The following is an 11,094-nucleotide window of genomic DNA, read 5'->3' as shown; positions in this document are numbered from 1 at the left end:
AAACAAGAACAGCCAAAAGAAGCCAAGGGAGGGTGGGAGCAAACAAGAACAGCCAAAAGAAGCCAAGGGAGGGTGGGAGCAAACAAGAACAGCCATCTCCTGCACCCCAGAGAAGGAAGTGTTCTATCTCGTCCTGCAGAGGTTAAAAATGGTGCACCTGTGACCTTTGGATTTGACAGCGTGATGTGGCTAGTGGCCGCCCTGGACCAGAGCAAAGTTAGGGGAAGGAAGTCCATTCAGAGCAGATAAAAGTCAATCAAGTGGTAATATTTACAAATAATGCTAGCAGAAAACCTTTTAATGTTCAACAGGAGGTTCAAACTTCAGCTAAGAAGATAGGTGATGTTATGTCGTAGGGGTGATACACTGTGAGAGAAGGAAAATCATCTGGCATAAGAGAAGATGATCAGCCAGAGCCTTTGAGAAGATAAGAACAGGGAGGGCCAAAAGCAGTAGTGGAGGGTAATCTTTGTTAGAAGTAAGGGGGGGGGGGGAGCGAAGGCAGAAGGTACGTGGCGCATTCGGACAGATGAGCCAGGTTTGTTGTGGAGACGAAGAAGGCATGTACGTGGCTGTCCTTAGTGAAGCATGCTTTAGGCTTGGAGGATAAAGGTTGAAACAGGCATTGTGGAAAGTGGGAAAAGCATACGTGCTGGGGACTGTGGGGTTGCTCTGCAGCCCCCAGTGCCCCTGTGTTGGTCACCTTTCACCTTCCAGCACACACAGCTTACAGGAGGAGACATTTAATTTGGCTCTCAGGCCAGAAGATTCAGGGCATGGTCGGCTGGCTCCAAGAGAGAAACACATGGCGGAAGGGCTGGCAGAAGAATTAGCTCATCCCGTGGGGGGTGCCAGGAGGAGGCCCAGCCTCCCAGATGTGGCTCAGCACCGCCTCTGCCAGTCAGGCCCCCGGCCTGGCCCTACATTCCACTGTGAGCCCCTGAGTGGATCAGTCCACTGATGAGTAGAGACCCTCATGACTCCGTCACCTTCCAAAGCCGCACCTCTGAACATAGACCTTTGGGGGACATTGCGGATCTCAGCCATCACAGCCTCTTGAGATATGTGTTCATAAATTCCTAGGGATAGGAGGGTAGCTCAGTGTAGAGTTTCTGGGCTCCATTTCCAGAACCCTAAAGAGTACATAAAATAGACTAGGTGATGTATTTCCAGTGGTTCCTCACTTATCGTGGAGGTTAGCTTAGAGACGCCCCTGGGATAAGTGAAAATCAGCAAAGTAGCGATGTTGTATTTATTTTAGTATTTATGAATGTTTTAAGACTTTATAAAACCAACAGCCTTATAAACCTTTCCCACACTTTTCAAAACACTTTTTTTTAATGTGTTTAGTACAGGGTCTCACTACACAGATCGGACTCATAGTGACCCTCCTGTTTTCAGCCTCCCAAGTGCTGGGATTACAGGTGCGTGCCACCACACCCAGTCCCAGTTGCCGTCTCATTGCACACCCCAGGGCCGGGCTGGCACAGCAAGCTGGCAAGCTGGGGACCGAACTCCGGCCACTGCACTCTGCCTAAGCAGGTGCTTTAGTCTGCTGAGCTATGGGGCTCACCAAAACACTTCTGATGTTCTTAACCATTTTCTAAATTCGTAAACCTATGTAATCTTAACAACATACACATATCATATGGTCTTGCAAAATCCCGTGATATAGTGAAAAATGTACGATAAGCAATTCAGATTAATATTTTTTTAAAACCTGCAAAACAGTGAATCTGTGAAAGTCAAACTGCGAAATAGCAAGGGACTACTATATTTTCTAAAGTAACATTTAGGGCTAGGTGTAGAGGAGAAGAGGGTAAAGATTTAAGGGCTTTTTCCAAGGAAGAATTATTGTTATTTTTATTTTAATTCTTTTGATATGGGGTCTTACTACACAGTTCAGACTCATAGTGATCCTCCTGACTCATAGTGATTCTCCTGTCTCAGCCTCCTCAGCACTGAGATTACAAGTGTGCCCCCTCATGCCTGGGCTGGCATAGTGTACCCTGGCATGGCATGCGGTACCAGGAATCAAACCTGGGACCTTGTGCTTGCCAGGCAGGTGCTTAGACCACTGAGCTATCTCCCCAGGTCCCAAGGAAGAATTGTAATGTTGAACCATGGAATTGGTCTTGATAAGAAGAAAATTGTAGAACCTGGGGGCGGGGTGGAGGGGCTGCAGGGTGCTGGGGCCGAGGCTCATCTCGGTCAAGAGACTACTTGGAGAGCTGGGTGAACATTTCATCCCCCTTCAGAGGCCCTCGACACAGGGTGGAGAGCTTAACAAGACGGCTGACTCAGACTAGTCTGAAGTGTACAGCAGATGCAGAGTTCAGCGGGTGCCAAGAAGGCAGAGACTCCATCCTCAGGGACCCGGCAGGTGTTGCCAGAGCCTGGTGTGTAGCTATAAACTGCCCAGAGCTTTCTCCTCGCCTCGCGTGCGGACATCGTCCTTCTGGGCTAGAAACTCCTTCATTCGAGAATCACCGTTAGCCATTGCTATAGTAAACTTATCTGATGAGCAGCCAATATTAAAGCCAGAAATGTGTCCTTTCCTGTAGTTGCCCCTCAGGGTTCCTCCAGCCCTCTTCTCCTCCCCTTCCCATTCCTGTCTGAAATAAAACTGGGAAGCCTGCAGTGGTTTGGGGCTTGTCTGATTGATGCTCAGAATGTGCAAGTACTGGAAACACTATTGAATTTCTAGATGGGACCCTAACAAGGTGATGTTCTTTGTGTTTGAACTGATGCACAACGCCAGCGGTGCCATGCTGAGGGGCCACCAGGCAGTGCGCGTACACTTGTGCCAGGGTAAAGCTGCCAGTCTCCTCACACATCTGTTGTTTTCTCCCTGCTAACTCTCCTAACCCCATGGGATTGTCTGTAATCACCTGCTGTGCAGTGACCAGCGAGCTGCAACTCACCTCTTGGGGACGGTCGCTTAGTGCCCTTGAATGGCCTTGCCCTGTCCCCTGAGGTTCTCCTTGTTGCTACAGTGATGAGTAAATGCTGGTGAGTGGAGGGCTGATCACTCTGGGATGTGTGGGCATTCCTCCCACTTGTGTGTCTCAGCCTTTTCCTCCCTGTTGTCTCCTAGAGGGCGAGGGGCGATCCCCCAGCCACATCTCTGTCCTGTGCCGGGGCCGCGTGTTCGTCTTTGAGGCGCTGTGTGAAGGGTGTCTGCTCACCCCGCCAGAACTGCTCAGGTTGGCACATGACCTCTTTGAGTCGTGTTAGCTTTGGGTTAGGTTAGCAGATAAAGGCTCAGAATTATCTTTCTATAAGGGCACAGAAAACTGAGAAGCCTTCTATGTTCTTTTTTAGTTCTATTTTATTTTTAACTTAATTTTACTAGATGTTATAAGCGTCTGTTACTTGGAGAAAAGAAAGACATTGCAGGCAAGACCAGTCTCACCCCCTGCTCAGAATCTATCACTGCTGCTTGTTTCGTGTGTTCAGTTCTTCATGGGACAAAAGAGCACGAACACCTACTGCGTGCATGTGTGCACATGTAACTTTTTTGGAAATTATGCATTACTGTAGGCAGACTTAACCCTTTAGGTCTTTTGCTTTTGTAATTTGTGTATATTTGCTATATTTTTGAATTGGATTTACCCAAATTTCATATCATTTATTGGATCAGGCTTACTAATGGGATTGCCCAAAGCCAATTTTGCAGAAATTGAATGCCTGTGATCCATGGGCTTGCTTTAGCTTGTGACACACACTGTTTGGATGATAGAGAATGGTGGTAATGGAAGTGTGAAAGTAGTGGACGAGATTACTAATAGTCCAGGAAGGCCAGTGACAAAAATCTAGAAAAGGAGGTAGCTGGCAGTAGAAGGAAGGCAGATGGGCAGTGAAAGTCCCCTGGGGGTGAGGCTAGGGAAACCACAGTGGAACCTGTTACAGAAATGAAAGCAGCTCGAACACTTCAGCCATCTTCACCGAGTGAGTATGATGGAGTTAGGCTGTGGCGGCTACTGGGGGTGACACAAGCACGGGTTGATGCCTTCACGGGCTGGGGGTGATTCAGTGGTAGAGGACATGCCTGCCATGAGTGAGGTCCTGGGTTTAAACCCCAACTTTCTGTAGCACGGAAACCAAATAGCAGTGTAAGAGTGAGTGGGAAGTATTGAAGGCAAACGCATAATCACTTTTACAAAGATGAGGTGCAGGAATGAAATAAACTGCTATTGAGGTCATAATCTGCTTCTCTGGGGAGTGTGTCAAGACGTGCACGTGAATCCACATGACTGTGAAAGGCTGGTGCAGCCCGTGTCTTCCTGTGCTCCTCCCAAATCCCCTCTCTCATCTTCCTCAGACAGCTGACGTACATCTACGAGAAGTGCCACCAAGAGCCTCCTGGCCCTGGAGTCGCTGCGCTGACCACTGAGGAGAGGACGCGGTGGGCCAATGTAGGAACCATGCTCTGCCTAACAGACCTAATCTTCGACAAACTCTGTAGGATGTTCTGGGTGTACTGTCCTTAAACTGTAGCATTTAGTCATCATCTCCTTTCCCTGTAGGCCCGGGAATATCTGATCCGTCTTGATCCGGAGAACTTGACTTCTTTGGAAAGAATTCAGAGCAGTTTATTCGTGTATTCCTTGGAGGACAGCAGTGCTCATGTCACCCCGGAGGATTACTCACAGGTGACTGTCTTGCTCTGTCATGTCCTAACAAGCTTCTCTGAAGGACTCTTTTTTTTTGTACCAGGGATTGAACTCAGGACCTTGAGCTTGCCAGGCAGGCACTTACGCCACTGAGCATGTCTCCCTGGCGCTGGAGGACTCTTTATGTATATTGAGCCTCTTCTATTTTTTTATAGTCATGCTTTTAGAATTTTTCTCAGCTATAAAAAACACATGTATCAAACTGAACCTTACACACAAAGAAATATTGCTCTGTAAGTCCTTGCCACGCAGTCAGGTATAGTCCCCACCTGGGGTGAAGAAGGACAGCTTGCTGGCGTGTCACACGCCAGTGTGTCTGCCTTCTCGCTGGCTGCATGCAGGGAAGGTGTGCCCAGGACCAGGAGTGCACCGCCCCTCCCTGCCTGCCCGTGGGAATGTCTCCTTATAAGGAAACCACTGAGCACAGACTGCAGTGCGTTTCCAGGGCAAGGAGACCGTTTTGTTGGCCCTCTGCGGTCTGGTGTTTTCATTTCCTGGGCAATAAAAGGCAAGCTTTGCCTGGCAACATAGTCTTTTGAAAGTACTTAGAATTATTTCCTAATAGATTCATCATTGTAAATGATAGGAAAAATAATTTAGGATAAAAATTGTGTAGCTAGAAAACAACATTTTTAGCTATGTTTTTGCGGTGGGAGGGCAGAATGCTGCTTAAGAATGTATTTTAATGCAGAATTGTTTAAACTTTGTTAGCTATCTGTTCTTAGAGATACAATTAGATTGTAGCTCACTATATACAAGGTTGACAGAAAAATGGTGAATATTTAAATTAAAAGAAATATTACAGTAAAGGGCATCTTGTCATCAGTCACCCCCAGAGCCCTCCTGCCCACTCCCAGCACACTGTCCCATCACCCTTGGGGCTTTCTGAAACTGCTCTGGAGTCCTCTTTCCTGAATGTCTCTAGTTGCACTGTCCTGGCTCCTTCAGGGTCCTGATTTGATTCAAAGCGTTTACCTCCCGTGGCCATTTTGACTTTGGGGAAGTGGCAGAAAGGTGCATAGGGTGGAAAAGGACAGTGTCATGAGGCCACAAGCTTGGTGTTCTGTTGAGTGACACTCGACAGCAGTGTTCACCATATTTTCAGGCACACCTTGCAAAGATACTAGATTTCCAGAACTGCTTTAGAAAGTTGCAGGAATGAATTAGTGTGCTCGGAGCAGGTTAGGGAGTGTTTTGAGAGGGTTAGTGGCAGTGTGTCTCTTACTGTAGTGAATAGTGTCTTGGAAACAGTTCGTTTTCGTTTCCCTGGTGTACACACATGGCCCGCGTGTGTACGCAGAGTATACGTAATAGAAGCCTCATGAAACAGTCTGTAGTGTGCTCTCCTCATTGCATTCTGTTTTATATTTTGTTAGGGTGTTAACTGTGGTATGCTAAATTGTTTCATAAGTCATGAAGGAGGCAAATCTAGTTTGACAGACAGGTTGTGTGAGATGTGCATTTTTATTTTTTATTTTATTAATTTTATTAAGAAACAGGTATCAGTGAGGCAGTTTCAAAACCAATTAATAGGATAGTTTCAATAACTAATACATTGCATATTCTTATCATCTTAGTGGTTATATAGTACAAGATGCAGACACGATATCCTGTCCAAATACTATTAGTACAAAGAAGAGAAAGTAGCTGTATATCTGTGCTATTTTATACATACAGATACAAAATGGTCCTTCCTTTGTATCCCCTTTTTTGTTTAGTTTTGTTAGAGATGGGTATTCCATTGCCATTTAAATGAAATGTGTATTTTTAAAGAAATTTACCTTTTAACTTTTTCGTGACTCAGCTCACCAAGGCCTCTTCTACGTTTAAATTATAAAAGGCTTTTCTGTTTTCAATTGCATGTTCTCTAAACATTCACAAATGATGTACCAGGTTTCTCTTTTCTGGGAAGATTTTTGTGAGTTGAGATTGGAGAAATAACTAAAGTTGTGGCCAGAGTTACTATGTTTTGAGTATAATGATATCATTTTATTAAATTGGCTTGATTTGAAAAGGTGAGGAGAATGATGTAAGTGTTTAAGGCATACATACTTGAGCCAGTGTCAATGGGCCCCGCCCTCTGCGTGCTTTTTGGGTGGGCAGCTCTGGGGCTTGGACTCGGCTGCCTCTGTAACATGGAAACGTGCGCTTTCTTTAGATACTTGCCGTGGTCCTTACCGGAGATCCCGCAGTGCGCTGGGGAGACAAATCCTATAACCTGATTTCCTTTTCCAATGGAGTCTTTGGCTGTAATTGTGATGTAAGTAAACTGTTGAAGTCTTTTCTTTTCCTTTTCAGTTAGTTAACTTAATGGCAGTAGACCATAAATACTTAGGCTATGCTATGCTACAGAAAAGTAGATACGATTTTTTTTAGCTTAATGGCAGTATATATGGAGTTGTTATAAATTCTCGGTGAAAGTAGAGCATAGGTCAAGTTATTTTCTTTTATAGTAAGACAAACAGTTTGATGTGTATCTGCTAAAAACATTTTGCATCTAACTTTATGTAGTGTAATTTATTAAAACCCACTATTAACTGCTTGCATAGAACCATAGCTATTTTAAAAGGTATCATATGAAATTATGTTTAATGCATAAGGCAATACAAATGGATACATTTTTAGGGTCCCCTTGTAATTATGTAACTATTTCTCCAAAATGACCATGATTTAGTGGCCATTGTTTAAATGATGAGTATTAAAATATCTGGTTGTTAGTACCAGTTTAGATCTTTATGAAAAATAAATAGAATCGGGCTGGCCAGACAGCCCAGCAGATTCAAGTGCCTACTTAGGCAGGTGCAGGGACCGGGGTTCAATCCCAACCTGCCATGCTGGGCCCTGGCCCCGGGGCGTGCTGAGACAGTGATTGAGACTGGGCATGGTGGTGCACACCTGTGATTATAGTGCTTGGCAGGCTGAAAACAGGAGGATTACTATGAGTCCAAGCTGTGTAATGAGACTCTGTAGACCCTGTACTAAATACATAAAATAAATAAATAGGATTATTCCCATTTTCTTGTACCTCTTCTCATGGTCATCACTAGCTTTGTCTTAGATTCAGATTTATAAACCAAGAAAAAAAAATCAGGAAAATGAAGAGTTCAGTGTTTTTTTTAAATCATTATTAAACTTTAAATGATGGAAATGTTACTCAAACTGGCATTAGCTGAGAAAGGTACTTATTGATGTAGGGGTATACCTCAGTATGAATAAGGCTGGCTGCCTTGTGTCCAGATGCTTTGGTCAGAATCTCTCTCCTGTCCAGTAGACTGCCCAACAGGATGTTGCCTACAGTCTCAGGTCTTCAGAGGACTCTTAGTCCAGGGACTCCATAGAAATAGCCTGCTTCCTCTTTCATGTGGTGCTGGCAAAAGTCCTGAAGTAATTCTTGTACCTGGCTATGATGGTTCTGTGTGATGCACCTGCCTGGCCTGAGAATCAGGTGCGCACCTTGGCTTGGCCAGGGTCACATGCCCAGATGTGGCAGTTGCTCAGAGGACAGGAAATGCTGCTGCTCCGGAAGTGTGTGGACTGGCTGATAGGAGCTGTTATGTGGGTGTCTGTCAGAGCAGCTCCTTGGGGTGGCTAGGAATGGGGGCCTGAGTCTCTCTGAAGGTGGTTTTCCTTGTCTTCCCTGAGTTCACTGTTGACACAGTTGCCTTGGTGTCTCTAGTCCATTGTCTGGTCTCCCTGACTGCCCTCCTTCTGGCTCCTGCTCACCCTCTCTTTGAGAAGGGTCCTCTTGGAGGTGGTGAGCAGCCCTGGCCTCTCTCCTGTCTGCTGCTGTGACTAACATCCTCCAGCTTCTTGTTTTCCTTGGTTCCAGGAGAGTAGTGACGACACTGGTGCTGCAGTCTCAGGTGGAGCGGGCTCCTTGGTGACATCTCAGATTCTCTGTGAGAGCCTGGGGTGGCCAGGGAGCTGCAGCCTCCTCAGGTCATCCTTGGGGCAGGAGCTGCTCATACATCTGGCACTGCCTCCTTCACTGTCCACCCCATGTGGCTGCTGGGAGATGGTTGCCATCAGCTCTGCCTTTGTGTGCTGTGGTGTTGACAGAGAAGTGGAACCCGACCTGCCAGATGTCAGCCGAGCGAGTCCATGTCCCCTGAAATCACAGAATGAATTTGAAGGACAGAGGAGGTTACGAGTAGGAGGAGTTTACTGGGGAATAGGAATAGCTTCTGAGAGTAGGGGGAGGGAAGGTCCTGCATGAGTCACCACCGAGGCCCTTTGGCAAGAGTAATTTATACAGCATAGTCACCGTGTAGGTACAATGTGGGTCAAACTGTGATCAACAGTAAGATTATAGTAAGTCGCTTAGCTAATGTGATCTGATAGGGAAGGGGGCCAGGTAGCAAGGGCATATGGCTGACATCATCCACCTTAGCTTATCTGTGAATTTTAAAAACAGGAACATTGTTGGGAAGGGATGGGACACACACACACACACACACCCTGGTGTCTAATGCACAGCTAGACTTAATGGAGTTGGGGGTGCTAGTTACTGTGTAGTTCTGCTCATCCCTTGGGGAAGCATGCACTCTCTCCTGAGGCCTGGTCATCTTCAGATGCGCCTCCAGCTACGACTCTGATGGCTTCCATTTCCATTGACTTTTCTGTGAGCTGGCCACTGTCTGCACATTAGTTTCTCTCTGACTTAGCTGCCTGTCACAGTGTTGGAGTCACATTGAAAAGGCCTGGCTGCTTCCCTGAGGGTGGGTCTGCACCTCAGGCTCTCCCTGCCTTCCCTGCACTGTCACATTTAGTTCATGGATGATAACTGATAACAGTGTAGAGTGCAGGCGGCAACACAGAGAAGGAATCAGTGATGGGGCTGTCAGCACAGGAAGACGAAAAGGGGCAAACATTTGTCCTTTAGAGGGGAAAGAGATATAAATGTGTGTGTATGCAGGGTGCCTTGGATAATTGTACTGTGGATTTCTGCTGTCTGTGGAAAGGAGTAGTTAATGCTTAAATTTTCTTTTTCATTTTTTTTCCCTTTTCTTAAATTCTTACATTTTTTTTCTTTTTCCAATATTGCATGCATATATCTGGTAATCTAAACAACTAGGTTGAAGACAACACTATGCAATTCAACAAATACTGTCAAGTTCATATTATTTTGTTTAGTGAAATTCTGTAATTTCTAAACTTTTTTATTATTACTATTTTGTATTCTCTTTAAAAAAAATTTTGCCCTCCAAAGCCGGTGACACATGCCTATAATCCCAGCACTTGAGAAAGCTGAGGCGAGAGGATCCCTGTGGTTTGAGGCCAGCCTGGGCTGCATAATGAAAGACCCTAAAAAGGAGAAGTCTGGTGTCCATTAAATAAGGGAAAAGTCTCTAGCTAGACTTTCTTCCCCTAAACACAGCCACAAACCTGTAGCACCATGTAACACAGCCCATCGTTCCTGTGTTTCTTCACATTGAGAATTAATTCTCCCATCACATCTGGGTGTATATATATATATATATATATATATATATATATACAAATTGGATATGCTTTCTAATTCTTGCCTAGGATCTTTTTTTTCATTATTGGTGGTTGAGCCCAGGGCCAGAGTTAGATCCCCAGCCTGTTCAATTGACTAGTTGGTTGATTGATTAATTGTTTTAATTTTTTTTTTATTTTTACAACTTTATTTGGTTACACTCATTGTAGAAAAATGTATAGATGCAGAAATATATGCAAAGAAAATAAAAAGTTACTCAGTATGTGTTCCTCAAATATAATAACAAAAGATTTTGTGCATTTCTGTCTAGTGTTTTTTTGTACATTTACATGGTATTTTAAAACAAAGCTAGTACTGTAAAATATTTTACCTTTAAAAATTTTTTTTTATTACACAGCAGCTGCTCCTCTAGGGCATTAATGTGTGAGAACATGACATTCAGTTGACTGATTCCCAATTTAACCGTACATGAAACAATTTCTGTCCAGTTGCTGGATATTCCGCTTATTTAGAGCATTTGCTGCTGAACACCGTTCTTTACACACAGTTCTCTGTATGTATTCTGGCACACATGTAAAGAGGAATTTCTAGGAGAGATCAGCAAAGTGCATATATATTTTTACGCCTTCTGCAACATTTTACTCAATTTCTCTTGAGAAAGATGAGACCAATTTACAGTCACACACAGAGTCCTGTTTATTCCTCACATTCTCTGGCAAAACAGGAAATCCTCAGCCTTTACTGTTACAAATGAAGAGGGGAAAAGATGTTATCTGCTTAAATTTTCCCTAAAATGTAAGACTGCGGCCACGTTTGCTGTCCGGCTGCTTTCTCTGTTCTCAGGGAGTTCGAGTCTTCCAGGTGGTGGCTCCAGCAGGCACCGTCTTGTCTTTCTCACCACGTGGTCTTTGCTTGCAGGCAAGGGCATGAGAGCTGTATGCCTTTCCCATTTTTTTT

General features: G+C 44.8%; 1 protein-coding gene across 7 annotated transcripts in view; it reads left to right on the top strand.

The window, feature by feature from the left end:
• The window catches only part of Crot (carnitine O-octanoyltransferase), a 38,906-nt gene that overhangs the window by 11,856 nt on the left and 15,956 nt on the right, over positions 1–11,094 (top strand). For all 7 annotated transcript variants that reach the window (XM_004633575.2, XM_023717936.1, XM_023717932.1 and 4 more), the window contains 4 exons: positions 3,098–3,206; positions 4,325–4,418; positions 4,530–4,655; positions 6,835–6,936. In XM_004633575.2, the coding sequence (XP_004633632.1) occupies positions 3,098–3,206; positions 4,325–4,418; positions 4,530–4,655; positions 6,835–6,936 (431 nt within the window). The remainder of the gene's footprint in view (positions 1–3,097; positions 3,207–4,324; positions 4,419–4,529; positions 4,656–6,834; positions 6,937–11,094) is intronic.

The sequence above is a fragment of the Octodon degus genome, unplaced genomic scaffold (assembly GCF_000260255.1).
Source record: "Octodon degus isolate 3935 unplaced genomic scaffold, OctDeg1.0 scaffold00056, whole genome shotgun sequence".
NCBI classification, from domain to species: Eukaryota; Metazoa; Chordata; class Mammalia; order Rodentia; family Octodontidae; genus Octodon; species Octodon degus.
This window is presented reverse-complemented; position numbering and strand designations above follow the sequence as displayed.